This window comes from Phyllobates terribilis, unplaced genomic scaffold (genome assembly GCF_046119375.1).
Source record: "Phyllobates terribilis strain yellow unplaced genomic scaffold, ASM4611937v1 Scaffold_11__3_contigs__length_659146591, whole genome shotgun sequence".
Classification (NCBI taxonomy): domain Eukaryota; kingdom Metazoa; phylum Chordata; class Amphibia; order Anura; family Dendrobatidae; genus Phyllobates; species Phyllobates terribilis.
The window spans coordinates 363,866,972-363,889,440 of record NW_027362771.1 but is presented as its reverse complement, the minus strand read 5'-3'; the positions used below and the strand labels follow the sequence as shown (position 1 = coordinate 363,889,440).

At 44.6% G+C, this 22,469-nt stretch overlaps 1 protein-coding gene across 1 annotated transcript in view; it reads right to left on the bottom strand.

Moving 5' to 3' along the window:
- TEX9 (testis expressed 9) overlaps window positions 1-18,136 on the bottom strand; it is a 77,545-nt gene extending 59,409 nt beyond the window's left edge. The window contains exons 1-6 of the mRNA XM_073650810.1: window positions 17,985-18,136; window positions 17,779-17,870; window positions 13,563-13,626; window positions 7,335-7,414; window positions 5,508-5,556; window positions 2,988-3,067 (exon numbers count right to left, since the gene is read on the bottom strand). Coding sequence (XP_073506911.1) covers window positions 2,988-3,067; window positions 5,508-5,556; window positions 7,335-7,414; window positions 13,563-13,626; window positions 17,779-17,870; window positions 17,985-18,023 — 404 coding nt within the window. The 5' untranslated portion in view covers window positions 18,024-18,136. The remainder of the gene's footprint in view (window positions 1-2,987; window positions 3,068-5,507; window positions 5,557-7,334; window positions 7,415-13,562; window positions 13,627-17,778; window positions 17,871-17,984) is intronic.
- Between the last annotated feature and the right edge of the window lie 4,333 nt (window positions 18,137-22,469).

The following is a 22,469-nucleotide window of genomic DNA, read 5'->3' as shown; positions in this document are numbered from 1 at the left end:
CTCCAAAATACTGACTTTGTTATCCTTAAGCCACTTTGTTACCATTTTGTCAGTATGCTTCGGGTCATTGTCCATTTGGAAGACCCATTTCCGCCCAAGCTTTAACTTCCTGGCTGATGTCTTGAGATGTTGCTTCAGTATTGCCACAGAATCTTCTTTTCTCATGATGCCATCTATTTTGCGAAGTGCACCAGTCCCTACTGCAGCAAAACAATCCCACAACATGATGCTGCCACCCTTGTGTTTCACAGTTGGGATGGTGTTCTTAGGCTTCCAGACTTTCTCCCCTTTTCCTCCAAACGGAACGGTGGTTATTATGCCCAAAAAGTTCAATTTTAGTTTCATCAGACCACAGGACATGTCACCAAAAATTAAGGTCTTTGTTCCTGTGTGCAGTTGCAAACATTAACCTGGCTTTTTTATGCTTCTTTTGGAGTAATGGCTACTTCCTGGCAGAAAGGCTTTTCAGCCCATGCTGATACAGTACTCGTTTCACTGTGGATATTGACACAATCTTACCAGCTTCTGCCATCATCTTCACAAGGTCTTTTGCTTTTGTCCTTGGGTTGATATGCACATGTCGAACCAAAGCAAGTTCATCTCTGGGACACAGAACCCGTCTCCTTCCTGAGCGGTATGATGGCTGGACATTCCCATCTTGTTTGTACTTGCATATAATTGTTTGTACAGATGAAGGAGGCACCTTCAGGTATCTTGAAATTGTACCCAAGGATAAGCCGGACTTGTGCAAGTCCACAATTCTCTTCCTGATATCTAGGCTGATTTCTTTAGACTTTCCCATGATGCTACACAAAGAAGCAATGTGTTTCTGGTGTCAATTAAAATATATCCACAGGTGTGTCTCTAATTAACTCAGATGTTGCCAAAAAACCGAAGCTTCCAAACACATGACATCATCATATGGGCAGTCCAGAATTGGTTAAAGGCATAGAAATCTTAGTTTATGTAAACTTTTGACTTAGCAGTAAGTAATAAAAATGCCTTAAAACATTCTCTCTCTCATAATTCTGGCAATTGCCAAATATTAAAAATTATGGTAATCTTAACTGACCTAAAATGGGAAAGGTTTATTCTGATTTCATGTCAGATATTGAGAGAAACATGCATATGTGTCTTTTTATATAGTGTATGTAAACTTCTGGTTTCAAGTGTATGTATGTATATATACTAGCTATTGAGCCCGTTCTATGCCCGGGTGGCGAGCATTTTTATTGGTATATGGTCTCCCATGCTGGTATGTGCTGCCCCCATCCTGGTATTTGTGCGGCCCCCATCCTGGTATTTGTGCTCCCCAATCCTGTTCCCCCATTCTGTTATGTGCTGTCCTCATCCCTATCCTGGTATGCATGGCACCCCTCACCCCCAATCCTGGTATGCATGGTACCCCTCACCCCCAATCCTGTTATGCATGGCACGCCTCACCCCCAATCCTGGTATGCATGGTACCCCTCATCCCTATCCTGATATGCATGGCACGCCTCATCCCTAATCCTGGTATGTATGGCACCCTTCACCCCCAATCCTGGTATGTATGGCACCCATCACCCCAATCCTGGTATGCATGGCACCCCTCACCCCCAATCCTGGTATGCATGGCACCCGTCATCCCAATCCTGGCATGCATGGAGCCCCTCAACCTGGTATGCATGGCTCCCTCATACCCAATCCTGGTATGCATGGTACCCCATCCCTCATCCCTATCCCGGTATGTATGGTACCCCTCATCCTGGTATGCATGGTACCTCTCATCCCTATCCTGGTATGCATGGCACCCAATCCCTCATCCTGGTATGCATGGCACCCCTCACCCCCAATCCTGGTATGCATGGCGCCCTTCACCCCCAATCCTGGTATGCATGGCGCCCCTCAACCTGGTATGCATGGCTCCCTCATACCCAATCCTGGTATGCATGGTACCCCATCCCTCATCCCTATCCTGGTATGTATGGTACCCCTCATCCTGGTATGCATGGTACCCCTCATCCCTATCCTGGTATGCATGGCACCCCTCACCCCCCAATCCTGGTATGCATGGTACCCCTCACTCCCCAATCCTGGCATGCATGGTACCCCTCACCCCCCCAATCCTGGTATGCATGGTACCCCTCACCCCCCCAATCCTGGTATGCGCGGCCCCCCTCACCCCCCAATCCTGGCATGCGCGGCCCCCCCTCAACCCCCAATCCTGGCATGCGCGGACCCCCCCTCAACCCCCAATCCTGGCATGCGCGGACCCCCCCCTCACCCCCCAATCCTGGCATGCGCTGCCCCCCTCACTCCCCCAATCCTGGTATGCGCGGCCCCCCTCACCCCCCAATCCTGGTATGTGCGGCCCCCTCACCCCCCAATCCTGGTATGTGCAGCCCCCCCTCACCCCCCAATCCTGGTATGTGCTGGCCCCCTCACCCCCCAATACTGGTATGTGTGGCCCCCTCACCCCCCAATCCTGGTATGTGTGGCCCCCTCAACCCCCAATCCTGGTATGTGTTGCCCCCTCACCCCCCAATCCTGGTATGTGTGGCCCAGTCACCCCCCAATCCTGGTATGTGTGGCCCCCTCACCTCCCAATCCTGGTATGTGTGGCCCCCTCATCCCTTTCACGCTTTCATCTCCCAGTTACCGGCCCGAAGATACAGCGTGGTCTCACGGATAGGTGAGTTGTTAGGGGGCCGGAGATCTCCGGGGCCACAATCCTCATCCTAAACTCCTCGTTTAGGATGTGGTTGCGTTCCTCTGTGGGGCCCAGACTGCACAGGAGCATCGCGATTGCGCAGTCTATAGAGGCTTCATACAGAGGGACGCTTGTACGATTATATTATAGATATATATTTTTTATATTTAAAAAAAAAACTATAAATAAGTATGATAGAAGGCAGTACATACACGTACAAATATTTTAGACAGATGTCACAGTATAAAATTATATTAATAGAGTGCTCACTATGACAATACCTCAGTAGAATTACCTTGGTATTTGCTTTTTTGTGTTTGTTGCTGTGTGTGGTCTGCTCCGTGCTGAAGGTTTTGTGCCAGTTATACCATCAGTCTGTAAAATGAAAGCCTCTATTTTAGGTACAAATGTAAAGTTAATAAACTTATGATTAATGTCTGTAATGTTTCATCATAAATTATGCTGCATTCATTAAAGTGTAATTGTTATTTAACTCCTTAAAGGGAATCTTTCAGCAGGCTTTTGCCAGTTAATCTGATAGCACCATGATGTAGGGGCAGAGACCCTGATTCCAGCGATGTGTCACTTACTGGGCTGCTTCGTGCAGTTTTGATAGAATCCCTCATTTCTCTGCTGTAGATGTAGCAGAGGTCAGAATGCTGAGCTGTGTATAACCCCGGCCCATACCCCTGATTGGCATCTTCCTGTGTACACTGTGAATTGTCAGCAAGCAGCCAATCAGTGGTGGGGGCGAGGTTACAAAGATTAGCTGGACTGGATTGCAGATGAAATCTAGTCAGGCAGTGATAATTTCTTGCTTATAAAACAGTGATTGCATTGAAACTTCAACACATGACACATCCCTGGAATCAGGCTTTCTTGTCCTATATCATGCTGCTCTAAGAATAAAAAGATTAAATAGCAAAAACCAGCTGACAGATTCCCTAAGAAGGCCCTCAGCAGTTCCATGGCTGTCATTAGTATTCCACAATTACATTGTGGTGGTGGAGAAGGGGGCCAGTGCCAGTGATTGACAGCTCCAATCAATGCTATTACAGGAAGGTGCTGGCTGTGAAAAATATTCCGCCTATGTTTGGAAACCCCTTTGAATATTTGTGGGACTTACACATCCATACAATTTTCCATCAATGCCTAAACAGTAAGGGTCCTAAGTCTGGGCCACTCAGTAAAATAGCAAGAATTGTGATAACTTATATCTGCCATAGTCTCCACAGAATATACCTTTAGTCATCAGCACCCACAAGAAGCTGCATCAAAATAAACCCATGCTGCAGTTTAAAGGGTTATTCCTATCTTTATAGGTGGATATTGTAGGATAGGGCATTTATATTCAATCAATTATGCAATTTACTGCTTATTATAATTGGAGATTTTAACACCATTGTTTACATCTCGCTGAATAGGAGAACGACCACTGCTGCTGTCTAGCTTACAAGTATTGTGCTGAAGCAGGCGGGATTAGGAGTTAACAGCGCGCTCCGACGAGCCTGGACAGCTTCAAAACAGTGCTTACAAGCTCAATAGATAAGAGCTTGCGCATGTTCTGCTGTGCAGCAGGAGTGGTCGGTCGATCCGTTAATATTTGAAGAACGTCTAAAATTTTAATATGTAATTAAATTGCAAAACTGCGTTCAATTTAGAAGTTATATAACTTTCTATCTTATTTCAATTGCTCACTATTTCCAAAATATATGCTGTCAGTGAATGAGAACATTATAGTTTAGAGTCAAAAGCAGCAAACTGGTATATGCCAAAATGTGTGTTAATCTGAGGATACAACTGTACAAAATCTGGGCAATAATCTAATTTATAGACTATACCAGGAACAGAACAATCTGTTATAGTTTGCTATATTGTATCAGTATCAGAGAGCATTGCCTAGACTGGAGACCACCTATGTATCCAATACTATGCAGGACATCAGAGCGTTTCTATACACAGTAACCCTTTAATAACCAGGCATTCATGAGCAGCCAAGTTTTTTACCATTTTTTAAGCCTTCCACATTTTAGCAGCTATAACTCTGAATCTTTCTTGTCGTAAAGTTTGATGCTTTATTTTACCTTTTGCTTTTTGGGAGTTCGGATAAATTCCTTCACAATTGATATTATTTTTGTGTGACTTGAATAAAGAGAAAAAAAATATTTTTGTGACACACTAAATAACCTAAGGAATAACCTAAGAAGTGTTAACGCAGCATCGCCAAAAGACGTCATTGAAGACTCGGGAGCTGCACTGTCTGCTGTCACACTGTACATGCCGTCCATTCTGGGGACACCATGGCGTAGAGAAGGAAGAATTAAGCAGAATGACATATGCAGATTCCTTCCCACAAATCTATAACTTGTAATTTATTCATTGAAATCTCTGGTGTGTGTGTGTATATATACATATGAGTCCAGTGGGCGGTCCTATGAATGATTGACAGCCATCTCTGCATGCTCAGTCATACAGGGACCACCCATTGGACTCATATGCATACAACACACACCAGAGATTTCAAAGAAAAAATGCCAGGTTTAGGGAAACGTTTCCCACAAAAAGTCTATCAATCTGATAAGCTCCCCCTGCTCTATAACATCCTGCCTGCACTTTCACCATGACAGGTTTCCTTTACGGGGTTTACCTTTCTTTACATAAAACCTAAAATCACATGGGTAGGTGTGAGGTACAGACATGGCACTCGGGGCACAATCTACCATAACAATAACTTTTTGTCACTAGGTTAGGCTTCATTTATAACAAGGGTTGTTGTTTTTTTTGAACAGTGATACTGTGCGTAAAATATAATTACCTTGAAGTGGGAGAGAGTTAAAGTTGGTACTTCTGGGGAGAGCAGTTTTCTTAAAAAAAAAATAAATAAATAAAAAGTTTTAAAATACAGACAATACAAACATCAACAAAAGCCTGCTTTTTTCCTTTTTGCATCTCATTAAAGGGAATCTGTCAGCAGGTGTTTGCTACACCATCTAAGAGCAGCCTGATGTAGGCAAAGAGACCCTGAATCCAACCATGTATCACTCAGATTACTGGGTGCAGCAGTTCTGTCGCAGAGCTTTTAGATTTAACATGAAGCAGAGCTGAGAAAGCTAATCCCGCCCCCACCAGGCTCTGTGTGTACAATGTCCATAGACAATGAGGTGCTTATCACAGGAGGGGGCGAAGTCAGACTATTAACATTGCTGTCAGGCAGACACACAGGCAAACACAAGGTAAGTAAACAACACCACACAGCACTGCAGGACATGTTTTAACCCCTACCTCATGCTGCCCTCAGATTATATAGCAAAAACCTGCTGACAGATTCCCTTTAAAGGAGTTGCCCACTACTATGACAATCCCTTCTCATTCCCTATGTTTGGCCCTGTTAAAATAAAAACACTTATTCTCCCACCACCCCCTCCGATGCCAGCACCATTCCAGAAGGTTTGGCACCCACGCTCTCGATGCTCTCGTGAGGTTGTTATGACACATGTGCCCTGCACCCTATCAGTGCTGTCATCACTGTCCCCGGCTACAGACGTATAAGTTATTAATAGGAAGTGAGCGGCAGCCCCATCTATCACTACCTAATGACTACTTATAGCTGAACCTGGGGTTGTTGATGCCAGCGCAGATCATTATGACACGTGCCCAGCACCCAACCTCACGAGGGCCCCGGGAACAAGAGTGCTGACACAGCTGGAATGGCGCCAGCACCAGAGGGGAGTATAAGCTTTTTTTTATTTTAACGGGGCCAAACATGGGAAATGAGGACTAGGACAACCCCTTTAACATGGTGACAGCAAGAAGACTGATGGAGAATATATGAAAATGAGCATTACTGGATTGGATGACCTCCCATTCTATAAATACAACTAAAGTTGGTATGAATTCATTCGTTCATCCCATTCCTTCACCCTTGACAGTGGTCTGTGGCCGCAGTTCGGGAGGAGTGCCATCTCTTACCTTCTGACATCCATAGCTCTTCTTTTGATTAGCTGGCCTGGAACTACGTAACATGTGTCACATTGTGCCAAGCCGGTAATCAAAAGAAGAGCCGCAGACGTCAGCAGCTAACAGGCGGTACTACCTCACCCGCGCAGCAGTTACAGACACCTGTCTAGGCCGATGGAATGGGATGTGCAAATCAATGCGCAGCAACTCGAGCTATAACAAATAATTGTATTTTATCAAACTTGTTAAAAAAAACAAGAGCTAACTATTGGTAAATGATCGTAAGTTACAGGAAGTTAACATCAAATTAATACTAGACATGGAAGTATTAATTTCATTTTAAAGCCCTGGATTTAGGAGAATATCTCCATACATACAGCGGCCAATGAAATATGCAACGCCTCTGTATGCTTTCAAATAAAGTCAGAGGTATAGAAAGGTACTGTAGATGCCATATGCTATAGTTCCCAATCGTCACGGATACAGTGGGACAGTCCTGAATTTGTGTCTCTGCCCCTCTGTCCCGGGTAGTCTCCTGAATGTTCCAAACTGCCTACTGTCTCCATCTTCAAAAGTTGGGAGTAAACATATGCGCCTCTAAGACAGTAGGAGAACTCTAAAATACAAATGTATAAAAGGATATCCTCCCCCTAAAACAAAAAAATAGGTTATAAAAATATACTACCTTAAATTTTCATCCTCCTCTTCATCAAAAAGCTTAACCTGCGACAGTGCTGGTCGTGACAGGAGCTGCTGCTGCTCTCGCTGTTATAAGGAGGTGTAGATGTAAGTTACGTCCCAAATACACAGTAATTCACACAGTGAGAAAAGTGCTGGCAGTTCTTGTTAATTGTGAGTCCAGTTATGAAGGCAGAGCGAACATAACCTAAGATACTGTCTTGATTGAGCGTCACATTTAATGTGTCATTTGTCTTTTTGCTAACTTGTGAAACATTTAAAGTGGCTGCGCACTACTCAGATAACCCCTTCTTAAATACTGTATTGCCCAATGTAAAATAAAAATAGCAGATGCTCGCTTCCCGCACCGGTCCATCAATGTCGGTGCCAGGTCTCCCAGGGCTTGCCTGACATTTTTATGCCAGGTGAGCCCTTCAGCATATCAGCAGTTAATGGGCAGCAGTTCTCACTCTTCCCTCAGACATCAGAGCTTCACTTGAGGGATATGTGAGTAAAGCGACCATTAGCTACTGCTGACTGACTGCAGGGCTCGCTTGGGAGACCCCAGCGCCTGTGCGGGAGGGGAGTGCCTGATAGCTTTATTTTACACTGAAGGAAAATAGTATTTAGGAAGAGGTTGTCCAAGTGGTGGATATTCCCTTTAATAACTTTCTAGGCCATAAATGTACACAATTACTGCAGACCTTAGAAGCCAGACTGGCCTGTAGGGGTCAGATGAAAGGGATTATAACTGCAGGATAAGACTATGCAGGGCATCCATGGAAACACATAGGAGCTGTATACACAAAAAAGCACAATATTTTCTATTAACCCCTTACCATCTAAGCCAAATTTTCATTTTTGTGCTATCGCATTACCCATCTCCCAAAACTCCCATACTTTTAACATTTTCTTTCTACACAGGTTTGTTTGTTTTTTTGAGGGGCAAATTGTAGTTTTGAGTAAAACCAATAACTTTTCAATTTACTATACTGGAAACTGGAAGCAAGGTGAAAGAACTGAAACTCCGTTGTCTTTTTGGGTTTCGTTTCAACAACCTTCAATGAGCAGTAAAAATGACCTGACAATGTGTTGTGGCTATTGACCTGCAGACATACTAAACCATTTATATACAGACGTATTTTACTGGTCTGCACTCATCTGAAGTTCAAAAAATTTTTCGATTTCTATTTTATTGCATTTTGGGGGGGGGGGGGGGAGGTGAACAAAAACAATAATTTCGGCATTCTAAATGCCGTAATTTATACTTTGATATATCTGACTTTTACAGAGATACCAATACTAAATATGTTTGTATTTTAGCAATGGGAAAAGGGAGGAGATTTAAACATTTAGGATATACAATATATATTGTAAGGTGGCTATAAGACATCTAGTGGTTTGGAAATAAACTTGAAGTAATGCTTAAGTGCATATAGGACTAAAAGGGGATAATAAGCCATGAAAGGTTGATTATGAGCAGCTGAACGGCTGCTCACCATATCTCCATCCCATGGTGGGATTCACTGGGTAAATTGACAGCTGTTTGTCTGACACATGGCTGTGTGTATGGAGGTGTACAGATCTCCTGGGTTGAGTGCCTTTGCTAAAGGACATGGAAGCTGGACTATAAGCCAGGTGGTCTAACCAGCACTATTGTATGGACTTGTTATTTTATATAGAAACAGTTCCTGTTATACTTCATTTTGCCTCCAAGTGAGTAGCATTGTTACACTGTATATGTATGTATATACAGTACAGACCAAAAGTTTGGACACACCTTCTCACTTAAAGATTTTTCTGTATTTTCTTGACTATGAAAATTGTACATTCACACTGAAGGCATCAAAACTATGAATTAACACATGTGGAATTATATACTTAACGAAAAGTGTGAAACAACTGAAAATATGTCTTATATTCTAGGTTCTTCAAAGTAGCCACCTTTTGCTTTGATGACTGCTTTGCACACTCTTGGCATTCTCTTGATGAGCTTCAAGAGGTAGTCACCGGAAATGGTCTTCCAACAATCTTGAAGGAGTTCCCAGAGATACTTAGCACTTGTTGGCCCTTTTGCCTTCACTCTGCGGTCCAGCTCACCCCAAACCATCTCGATTGAGTTCAGGTCCGGTGACTGTGGAGACCAGGTCATCTGGCGTAGCACCCCATCACTCTCCTCCTTGGTCAAGTAGCCCTTACACAGCCTGGAGGTGTGTTTGGGGTCATTGTCCTGTTGAAAAATAAATGATGGTCCAACTAAACGCAAACCGGATGGAATAGCATGCCGCTGCAAGATGCTGTGGTAGCCATGCTGGTTCAGTATGCCTTCAATTTTGAATAAATCCCCAACTGTGTCACCAGTAAAGCACCCCCACACCATCACACCTCCTCCTCCATGCTTCACGGTGGGAACCAGGCATGTAGAGTCCATCCGTTCACATTTTCTGCGTCGCACAAAGACATGGTGGTTTGGACTCATCAGACCAAAGCACAGATTTCCACTGGTCTAATGTCCATTCCTTGTGTTCTTTAGCCCAAACAAGTCTCTTCTGCTTGTTGCTTGTCCTTAGCAGTGGTTTCCTAGCAGCTATTTTACCATGAAGGCCTGCTGCACAAAGTCTCCTCTTAACAGTTGTTGAAGAGATTTGTCTGCTGCTAAAACTCTGTGTGGCATTGACCTGGTCTCTAATCTGAGCTGCTGTTAACCTGCGATTTCTGAGGCTGGTGACTCGGATAAACTTCTCCTCAGAAGCAGAAGTGACTCTTGGTCTTCCTTTCCTGGGGCGGTCCTCATGTGAGCCAGTTTCTTTGTAGCGCTTGATGGTTTTTGCAACTGCACTTGGGGACACTTTCAAAGTTTTCCCAATTTTTCGGACTGACTGACCTTCATTTCTTAAAGTAATGATGGCCACTCATTTTTCTTTACTTAGCTGCTTTTTTCTTGCCATAATACAAATTCTAACAGTCTATTCAGTAGGACTATCAGCTGTGTATCCACCTGACTTCTGCACAACACAACTGATGGTCCCAACCCCATTTATAAGGCAAGAAATCCCACTTATTAAACCTGACAGGGCACACCTGTGAAGTGAAAACCATTTCCGGTGACTACCTCTTGAAGCTCATCAAGAGAATGCCAAGAGTGTGCAAAGCAGTCATCAAAGAAAAAGGTGGCTACTTTGAAGAACCTAGAATATAAGACATATTTTCAGTTGTTTCACACTTTTTTGTTAAGTATATAATTCCACATGTGTTAATTCATAGTTTTGATGCCTTTAGTGTGAATGTACAATTTTCATAGTCAAGAAAATACAGAAAAATCTTTAAATGAGAAGGTGTGTCCAAACTTTTGGTCTGTACTGTATATATACACATACAGTTATATGAAAAAGTTTGGGCACCCCTATTAATCTTAAGCTTAATGTTTTATAAAAATTGGTGTTTTTGCAACAGCTATTTCAGTTTGATATATGTAATAATTGTTGGACACAGTAATGTTTCTGCCTTGAAATGAGGTTTATTGTACTAACAGAAAATGTGCAATCTGCATTCAAACAAAATTTGACAGGTGCATAAGTATGGGCACCTCACCAGAAAAGTGACATTAATATTGAATAGATCCTCCTTTTGCAAAAATAACAGCCTCTAGTCGTTTCCTGTAGCTTTTAATGAGTTCCTGGATCCTGGATGAAGGTATTTTTGACCATTCCTCTTTACAAAACAATTCCAGTTCAGTTAAGTTTGATGGTCGCCGAGCATGGACAGCCCTCTTCAAATGATCCCACAGATGTTCAATGATATTCAGGTCTGGGGACTGGGATGGCCATTCCAGAACATTGTAATTGTTCCTCTGCATGAATGCCTGAGTAGATTTGGAGCGGTGTTTTGGATCATTGTGTTGCTGAAAGATCCATCCCCTGCGTAACTTCAACGTTATCACTGATTCTTGAACATTATTGTCAAGAATCTGCTGATACTGAGTGGAATCCATGAGTCTCTCAACTTTAACAAGATTCCCGGTGCCGGCATTGGTCACACAGCCCCAAAGCATGATGGAACCTCCACCAAATTTTACTGTGGGTAGTAAGTGTTTTTCTTGGAATGCTGTGTTTTTTTGCCGCCATGCATAACGCCTTTTTGTATGACCAAACAACTCAATCTTGGTTTCATCAGTCCACAGGACCTTCTTCCAAAAAGAAATTGGCTTCTCCAAATGTGCTTTTGCATACCTCAGCCGACTCTGTTTGTGGCGTGCTTGCAGAAACGGCTTCTTTCGCATCACTCTCCCATACAGCTTCTCCTTGTGCAAAGTGCGTTTTATAGTTGACTGATGCACAGTGACACCATCTGCAGCAAGTTGATGCTGCAGCTCTCTGGAGGTGGTCTGAGGATTGTCCTTGACTTATCTCACCATTCTTCTTCTCTGCCTTTCTGATGTTTTTCTTGGCCTGCCACTTCTGGCCTTAACAAGAACTGTCCCTGTGTTCTTCCATTTCCTTACTATGTTCCTCACAGTGGAAACTGACAGGTTAAATCTCTGAGACAGCTTTTTGTATCCTTCCCCTGAACAGCTATGTTGAATAATCTTTGTTTTCAGATCATTTGACAGTTGTTTTGAGGAGCCCATGATGCCACTCTTCAGAGGAGATTCAAACAGGAGAACAACTTGCAAGTGGCCACTTTAAGTAGCTTTTCTCATGATTGCATACACCTGGCTATGAAGTTCAAAGCTCAATGAGGTTACAAAACCAAAAAAAGTGCTTTAGTAAGTCAGTAAAAAGTAGGTAGGAGTATTTAAAACAAGAAAATGATAAGGGTGCCCATACTTATGCACCTGTCAAATTTAGTTTGAATGCAGATTGCACATTTTCTGTTAGCACAATAAACCTCATTTCAAGGCAGAAACATTACTGTGTCCAACAGTTATTACATATATCAAACTGAAATAGCTGTTGCAAAAACACCAATTTTTTTTATAAAACATTAAGTTTAAGATTAATAGGGGTGCCCAAACTTTTACATATAACTGTACATACATACATATACATATAATTCCCCTATGAAGCCCCCGTCACACATCGGCACCATGCGATTGTGGGAGTCAATAGCCGCATTAACAAACCCCATTCCTCAGGTTTGAACCAGTTAAATGCCGCTGTCATAGAATAACAGTGGCATCTAAGTATTTCAACAGCAGTGATCAGAGTCAGCTCCAGTCGCTGCTGTTAGAGGCAGGTGCTGGCAATATAACAGAGCAAGTACAAGACGTGTATTGGTGCGGGCTCAGCTCCTAAGCCTGCTCCAGACATGTGCACCCGACACATTACCTACATGTATGCCACATTTAAGGAAGGGGTAAAAAATGTAATTAAATCACTCTTGCCAACTGTCCTGAAACATGCTAAAAGTGCACACTTAAACACCTTAGCCAGCATTACCAAAAGTTTGCACATGTTTTAGATGAAATGGAATAGGGAACTATTCACATACTCTCTAAATATAGCTTAGGACACTTAAATCCTCAGCAAATAACATGTTTTACAGTGGCGATCACAATGACTCACATAAAATATGATTTGTTAAAGTGATGGAATTTCCTAGCAATGCTTTAAATGGAATCTGTCAGCAGGTTTTTGCTATGAAATCTAAGAGCTGTATAATGTATGGGCAGAGAGTCCAATTCCAGCCAAGTATCACTTATCCCGGCTGTAGATGTAGGTAGCAGAGGTCAGAATGCTGAGCTGCGTATAACCCCGGCCCACACCGCTGATTGGCAGTTTCACGTATACACTGTACATTGTCAGCAAGCTGCTAATCAGTGGTGGGGTGGAGTTACACAGATTAGCTGGACTGGCCTGCACACAACATCTAGTCCTGCAGTGATAATCTCCTGTTTAAATAAACACCGATTGTATTTAAACTACAGCACACAGCCTAGTAAATGATACATTCCTAGAATCAGGCTCTCACACCCCACATCATGCAGCTCTCAGATTAAATAGCAAAAACCTGCTGACAGATTCCCTTTAAATTACATTGCTTAAAAATAAATGATGCAGAAAGTAGCATGTGCTGTATATAGGAGGAATACAGTTCTTGCATACCCATTTGTAATCTTGCAGATGTTCAGTGGTTTCAGTAGTAAGTCACATACATGACATAAAACCTGCTCTCTGGCTAGCTCAGGACTTTGTACACGGTTCTACAAAAGACAACACCTGTCTAGATTACTCACCATCACTTCTTCAGCCTCGCGTACCAGCTCAGCGGTTTTTGCCTCTAGTTCAGCATTTAGTCGTCTAAGTAAATAAATGAAATATACAATAAATCAGACAAGATTAGGAACACGTGTTTTGTATGAATTGTACTGTCAAAGCAAAAAACTTTATAAAAGTTATATATTTCAGAAAGAAGACCAAAGTATCTTCCCTGATTTCTCTATACCGACTCGGACCTCTCTATCAAGGGTTGGTTACGTTTTTGCAAGAAACTTATTTTTTTTTCTTTCTTAAAATAGGAAAAAAAAAAAACTAGAATTGTCCTCAACCATCATACTTCAATATTACTTCATGTGTCCACAGACCCCATTTAATTCCCCCAAAAATGAAAATGAATTGTAATAAATTCAAGTAATACTTTACAAGGAATTAATGAAAAAAAGAAAGAAGTCAAATCTACAGTGCAGATCTGATTTTCATGGGTGCTAAGTCCCCTAAGTAGCTGAAGTTGACGTTTTGCAGTGACAGGCTCCCTTTAACATTTTCCCGGCATTGGAAGTAACAGTACATCCCCACGATCGTCGAGTTCCCCACTCAGCATCTGCCTCTAACAGGAGCGAGCGGAGCTGATGGGATGGGGTGCCAATGAGTTGCCATTGCATTCGGGCACCTGTTGAAGCCAATGGGTACTCTTGAAATTAATTTAAAAAAATTTTTACTCGTTTGGTATCGCCATAATCATACTAACACGGAGAATCATATTGACAGGTCATTTGTACAGCACAATAAATGTTGTAAAAACGTTTGCAAAATTGTGTAAGGGGGGATGGGGTTTCCAATTTCCCCGCACTTGGATTTTTTTCACTGTAGGTTAAGGGGCCCACAGTTACTTTTAAGGTAGGAAATAGTCAGAGATACACAGCAGGACATTAAGAGTTCAGCGCAAATATTCCAAGCACCTTGGTCCAGCAGCCATGTTTTTAGCCCATGGTCACTGCATCAGAGCCTTGTGGACCTTCTGCAGGTGCTTCTCACAAAATTAGAATATCATCAAAAAGTTAATTTATTTCAGTTCTTCAATACAAAAAGTGAAACTCATATATTATATAGAGTCATTACAAACAGAGTGATCTATTTTCTGTTAATGCTGATGATTATGGCTTACAGCCAATGAAAACACAAAAGTCATTATCTCAGTAAACTAGAATACTTTATAACAGCTTGAAAAATTATTTTAAAATCCGAAATGTTGGCCTACTGAAATGTATGTTCAGTAAATGCACTCAATACTTGGTCGGGGCTCCTTTTGCATCAATTACTGCATCAATGCGGCGTGGCATGGAGGAGATCAGCCTCTGGCACTGCTGAGGTGTTATGGAAGCCCAGGTTGCTTTGATAGCAGCCTTCAGTTCATCTGCATTGTTTGGTCTGGTATCTCTCATATTCCTCTTGATAATACCCCATAGATTCTCTATGGGGTTAAGGTCGGGCGAGTTTGCTGGCCAATCAAGCACAGTGATCCTGTTGTTTTTAAACCAGGTATTGGTACTTTTGGCAGTGTGGACAGGTGCCAAGTCCTGCTGGAGAATGAAATTTCCATCTCCAAAAAGCTTGTCGGCAGAGGGAAGAATGAAGTGCTCTAAAATTTCCTGGTAGACGGCTGCGATGACTTTGGTGTTGATAAAACGCAGTGGACCTACACCAGCAGATGACATGGCTCCCCAAACCATCACTGATTGTGAAAACTTCACACTAGACCTCAAGCAGCTTGGATTGTGTGCCTCTCCACTCTTCCTCCAGACTCTGGGACCTTGATTTCCAAATGAAATGCAAAATTTACTTTCATCTGAAAACAACACCTTGGACCACTGAGCAACAGTCCAGGTCTTTTTCTCCTTGGCCCAGGTAAGACGCTTCTGGTGTTGTCTATTGGTCAAAGCGCTGCGGATTATGTTAGCGCTATATAAAAATAAAGATTATTATGAGTGGCTTGACACAAGGAATGCGACACTTGTAGCCCATGTCTTGGATACGTCTGTGTGTGATGGTTCTTGAAGCAATGACTCCAGCAGCAGTCCACTCCTTGTGAATCTCCCCCAAATTTTTTAATGGCCTTTTCTTAACAATCCTTTCAAGGCTGCGGTTATCCCGGTTGCTTGTGCATCTTTTTCTACCACACTTTTTCCTTCCACTCAACTTTCCATGAGTATGCTTGGATACAGCACTATGTGAACAGCCAGCCAGCTTCTTTAGTAATGACCTTTTGTGGCTTACCCTCCTTGTGGAGTGTGTCAATGACTGCCTTCTGGACATCTGTCAAGTCAGCAGTCTTCCCCATGATTGTGGAGCCTACTGAATAAAACGAAGGGACTTTTTTAAAAGCTTAGGAAGCCTTTGCAGGTGTTTTTTGCTAATCATTCTAATTTACTGAGATAATGACTTTTGTGGTTTCATTGGCTGTAAGCCATAATCATCAACATTAACAGAAATAAACACTTGAAATAGATCCCTCTGTTTGTAATTACTCTATATAATATCTTTTTGTATTGAAGAACTGAAATAAATTAACTTTTTGATGATATTCTAATTTAGTGAGAAACACCTGTATATTACCTGCTGCGCTTCTCCTGATTAGTAGGGCCAGTGTGCTGAGAAATCAGTCTCACACCACTACAAAGATGATGTACCGGGCCTACTGATCAGAAGTGGTGCCAGGGACGCTGGCAGGAAGGTAGAGATGTGCAGGGTGACATTCAGTGCTCCAGTGTTGATTAAAAGGTGGTTACACAACTTTTATATTCTCCGGAAATTACATTAATATCAGATTGGTGGGAGTCCGGCAGCTGGCACCCCACAATCAGCGGTTCTTGGTGCCAGCAGTAGTGGGATTGAACAGCTGTCATCGGTGTAGTGCCGCAGCCAGCACGGCTGATCCATTTCTACATATATGAATACAGGTGGATCTGCAGCACTGATCGCGGCACTACACAGCTGACCAGGGGGGGCGCTACTCTCGTGGCATAAATTGTGGTGAATTTGGATTCAGCGCTCAGTCACACCCCTAGCCAAGAACAAATACCCTGGCAGTGCCGAGGACTGGCACTAAATGCCTAATGTCACAAAAGTTCTGCACAGCTACATGTGATGCTAAAACTTTCCAACATTTCCAGCAGTTTTAGGCTGTGTGCCCACGATGCGCTTTTTAAGCGTTTCCGCAGCGGCAATTCCGCTGCAGAAATGCTAAAAAAACGCCTGGTAGAAGGCCTGAAATGTTCTCCAAAGATAATCCGGATGTGCTGTGCACATGCTGCAGAAATTTCCGCAGCGGATTATCATTGCGGAAAAATCCGCAGCACTACCAATTATTTTGCGTAATTGCGGCATTTTTGCTGCCATTGACTTGCATTGAATCCCATAATATCCGCATCACTACATGTGCACATGCGGATATTAAGTGATTCAATGTGCAGATGGTACCGGGGTCTGGAAAGAGGAGTCTCTCCTCCAGACCCGGGTACCATAGTACCTGTAAAAAAAAGAATTTAAAATAAAAAATAAACATTATACTCACCTTCTGATGGCCCCTGGTCTCCATAGTGATGCGTCCTGGCTCCCCGGCAGCTCGTGGTGGTGTAAAAGGACCTTCCATGACGTCATTCAGTCATGTGACAGGTCACGCGACCGCTGACATCGGCGGTCGTGTGACCCTTCACATGACTAAATGACGTCATGGAAGGTCCTCTTACACCACCGCGAGTCGCCAGGGAGCCAGGACGCATCGATATGGAGACCGGGGGCCATCGGAAGGTGAGTATAATGTTTATTTTTTACCATTCTTTCGGTCACAGTATATAAATCCATGCCGTTTGCCTTTTGCATGGATTTATATAATGTGACCAAGTTGTCAAGCACTTTCCAAGTGATGCTAAAATCGATTGACAACCCGCATTCGAAAATGCAAGTGAAGAACGCTTCACATCCGCATGTCCCTGGCAGGAAAAACGCATGTACAATCTGCATGTACAATCCGCATGTATAATCCGCATGTACAATCCGCATGCGTTTTTTCTGCCAGGGAAATGCAGAAACGCTCAGGAAAAATCCGGAGCATTTCTGCATTGTGGGCACATAGCCTTATACCAGAATCAGTCAGGAGCAATGGGAGCAGGGGCAGCAGCCTGAGAGCCAGCTGCACATGTGGGAAGGGTGTAATATATATATATATATCCATACTTGTACTCCTCCTCTCTGGCCAGCAGCTTCTCCTGGGTGGTCTTCCTCGCTGTTCCGGCTAAAGGGGGTCCCACGCCTTTGTTTTTCTTTACCTGCAATAAGTAACAGTAATCATTAGCAATCAGCTGTCACATCTCGGAGGACAGTGTTCCTGGTACCGGCCCGTGCAGTGATGGCTGATCCGTGTCTCCAACCTTCGCCCTTACCTTGCTGGACACAGCGGCACCTCTGCGGGTCTCCGCCATTGTACGGGCTTCAGGTTTCACTAAGGCGCCGGCATTCTGTTACTAAGCAACAATAGATCTATCGCGAGAGGCGATACACGGCTTTTGATCACGTGACCTGGCCTCTCCTGCTCTGCGCTAGAAACAGACTCCTCACCTGCAGCTTCAGCATGGCCGCCACAGCGCTGAGGGCGACACCCCGGAGCCCGGGCCTCTGACATGGCGCACACTGCTACTGTCCGTGCTACCTGGGGCCATAATGTGTGGTGTTATTTATCCGGCTCAGCTGCTTCCTAAATTCTTTATGCTAATAAATATATAGATATTTATTATACATTTTCCCATAAAATTATATATATATATATACTATACATTTCCCCATATAATTATTTGTATGTACTTTACATTTCCCCATATAATTATACTAGCTATAGAACCCTTTCTATGCCCCGGTGGCGAGCATTTTTATTGGTATATGGTCTCCCATGCTGGTATGTGCTGCCCCCCTCCTTGTATTTGTGCTGCCCCCATCCTGTCCCCACCATCCAATCCTGGTATGTGTGGTACCCCTCACCCCCAATCTTGGTATACGTGGCACCCCTCATCCCTATCCTGGTGTGTATGGTATCCCTCACCCCCAATCCCAGTATGCGTGGCACCCCTCACCCCCAATCCCGGTATGCGTGGAACCCCTCATCCTTATCCTGGTGTGTATGGTATCCCTCATCCTGGTATGCATGGTACCCCATCCCTCATTCCCAATCCCAGTATGCGTGGCTCCCCTCATCCCCAATCCCGGTATGCATGGCACCCCTCATCCCCAATCCCAGTATGCCTGGCACCCCTCACCCCCAATCCTGGTATGCGTGGCATCCCTCATCCCTATCCTGGTATGCGTGGCACCCCTCATCCCTATCCTGGTGTGTATGGTATCCCTCATCCTTGTATGCATGGTAACCCATCCCTCATCCCGGTATGCATGGCACTCCATCCCTCATCTCCAATCCCGGTATGCGTGTCACCCCTCATCCCCAATCCCGGCATGTGTGGCACCCCTCATCCCCAATCCCGGCATGCGTGGCACCCCTCATCCCCAATCCTTGTATGTGTGGCACCCCTCATCCCCAATCCCGGTATGCGTGGCACCCCTCATCCCAAATCCCGGTATGTGTGGCACCCCTCATCCCCAATCCCGGTATGTGTGGCACCCCTCATCCCCAATCTCGATATGTGTGGCACTACTCATCCCCAATCCCGGTATGCGTGGCACCCCTCACCCTCAATCCTGGTATGCATGGTCCCCTCACCCCCCAATCCTGGTATGCGTGGTACCCCTCACCCCCCAATCCTGGTATGTGTGGCACCCCTCACCCCCCAATCCTGGTATGCGTGGTACCCCTCACCCCCCAATCCTGGTATGTGTGGCACTCCTTACCGCCCAATCCTGGTATGCGTGGTACCCCTCACCCCCAATCCTGATATGTGTGGCACCCCTCACCGCCCAATCCTGGTATACGTAGTACCCCTCACCCCCAATCCTGGTATGTGTGGTACCCCTCATCCCCCAATCCTGGTATGTGTGGTACCCCTCACCCCCCAATCCTGGTATGCGTGGTACCCCTCACCCCCAATCTTGGTATGTGTGGTACCCCTCACCCCCTAATCCTGATATATGCATGGTCTCCTCACCTCACAATCCTGTTATGTGTGGCCCCCTCATCCCTTTCACACTGTACACACATACAAAAAAAATAAAGTTATACTCACCTTTCTTCTCTGTACTCCAGAGCTGCTGCGTCCTCTTCTGCCGGAGGCCGGGGGAGGAGTGCGGCTCTGGAGCACCGCGCTGTCCGGCGCCATTTTGCTGAAGACACACTGTAAATGTGTCTTCAGTAAAATGGCGCCGGATAGCGCAATGCGCACGGGCCGATCCGACGCCTTCACTCCGCCCCCGGTCTCCAGCGAAGAGAGGCGCCGCGGCAACGCTCCTCCCGGTCAGGTAAGTATCTAAGTATGGCGCCAGAGATCACGGTATGCGTTCATTGTCAACGCATACCTTGATCTCCGGTGCCATATACTCCTCTTACCTGTAACGGCTGGATGCGTGCTTCTGTCTGGAGCCAGACTGCGCGTCACGCATGCGCAGTCTATCGAGGCTTCAGACAGAGGTACGCATCCCCGGTTATATTATAGATATACACTGCTCAAAAAAATAAAAGGAACACTTAAGCAACAGAATATATCTCCAAGTAAATCAAACGTCTGTGAAATCAAACTGTAACACTGATTGACAATCAATTTCACATGCTGTTGTGCAAATGGAATAGACAATAGATGGAAATTATTGGCAATTATCAAGACACCCTCAATAAAGGAGTGGTTCTGCAGGTGGGGACCACAGATCACATCTCAGTACCAATGCTTTCTGGCTGATGTTTTGGTCACTTTTGAATGTTGGTTGTGCTTTCACACTCGTGGTAGCATGAGACGGACTCTACAACCCACAGAAGTTGCTCAGGTAGGGCTGCTCATCCAGGATGGCACATCAATGCGAGCTGTGGCAAGGTTTGCTGTGTCTGTCAGCGTAGTGTCCAGATGCTGGAGGCGCTACCAGGAGACAGGCCAGTACACCAGGAGACGTGGAGGGTGCCGTAGGAGGGCAACAACCCAGCAGCAGGACCGCTACCTCCGCCTTTGTGCAAGGAGGAGCACTGTCAGACCCCTGCAAAATGACCTCCAGCAGGCCACAAATGTGCATGTGTCTGCACAAACGGTTAGAAACCAACTCCATGAGGGTGGTATGAGGGCCTGACGTCCACAGATAAGGGTTGTACTCACAGCCCAACACCGTGCAGGACGCTTGGCATTTGCCACAGAACACCAGGATTGGCAAAGTCGCCACTGGCGCCCTGTGCTCTTCACAGATGAAAGCAGGTTCACACTGAGCACATGTGACAGATGTGACAGAGTCTGGAGACGCCGTGGAGAGCGATCTTCTGCCTGCAACATCCTTCAGCATGACCGGTTTGGCAGTGGGTCAGTAGTGGTGTGGGGTGGCATTTCTTTGGAGGGCCGCACAGCCCTCCATGTGCTCGCCAGAGGTAGCCTGACTGCCATTAGGTACCGAGATGAGATCCTCAGACCCCTTGTGAGACCATATGCTGGTGCGGTTGGCCCTGGGTTCCTCCTAATGCAGGACAATGCCAGACCTCATGTGGCTGGAGTGTGACAGCAGTTCCTGCAAGATGAAGGCGTTGAAGCTATGGACTGGCTCGCCCGTTCCCCAGACCTGAATCCGATTGAGCACATCTGGGACATCATGTCTCGCTCCATCCACCAACGTCACGTTGCACCACAGACTGTCCAGGAGTTGGCGGATGCTTTAGTCCAGGTCTGGGAGGAGATCCCACAGGAGACCATCCGCAACCTCATCAGGAGCATGCCCAGGCGTTGTAGGGAGGTCATACAGGCACGTGGAGGCCACACACAATACTGAGCCTCATTTTGACTTGTTTTAAGGACATTACATTAAAGTTGGATCAGCCTGTAGTGTTTTTCCACTGTAATTTTGGGGGTGACTCCAAATCCAGGCCTCCATTGGTTAATAAATTTGATTTCCATTGATGATTTTTGTGTGATTTTGTTGTCAGCACATTCAACTTTGTACAGAACAAAGTATTCAATGAGAATATTTCATTCATTCAGATCTAGGATGTGTTATTTGAGTGTTCTCTTTATTTTTTTGAGCAGTGTATGTACTATACATTTCCCCATATAATTATATGTATGTACTATACATTTCATCATATAATTATATATATGTACTATACATTTCCTCATATAATTATATATGTTCTTTTCAGAATTTAAATTGTAACGCCAAGGAGAATTCTGGAAATCACAGGATGGGTGGCCATGTTAAAGGGATGATCCTGGACCTAAAATGTATTTTCTATCTATTCTTACACCCTAGCCACTTTTGTCGTTTCCTTTATTACATAGAGCCCTACCCTTCTCTCTATCCTGCTAATCTCTAAATGTATCTTTTTACTGCACTTCCTGTGATGTTTCATTTCAGAGGAGTCTCAAACATGATGTCTCAGGAGACTGGGGCTGCTCTCACTCCCTGCAGCGTCCATCGGCCCCTCCTGGAACAGGACATCATCAGGGTGCGGCACTGTAGTTACTACAGTTTCTTGCATCGCCACCCTCTTAAAATGTTATTGATCCTGGGTGATGGACGCTGTAGGAGATGTGAGTGTAGCACTGGCTCAATGCTTCGATCTCTGCCGCCACCGTAGTTTCTAACTATGAAAAAAAAACATTGTCAGAGGGCAAATATAAAAGCAGTGAGTGTCACCATCGCTACCACCTGATTATGATTCTTTTGAGTGCTGTGCTAAAAGCTGTGACACGGCACTGATGTCACTCCTTCAATCACCGCCACCTAACAACATCTTCTTTCAC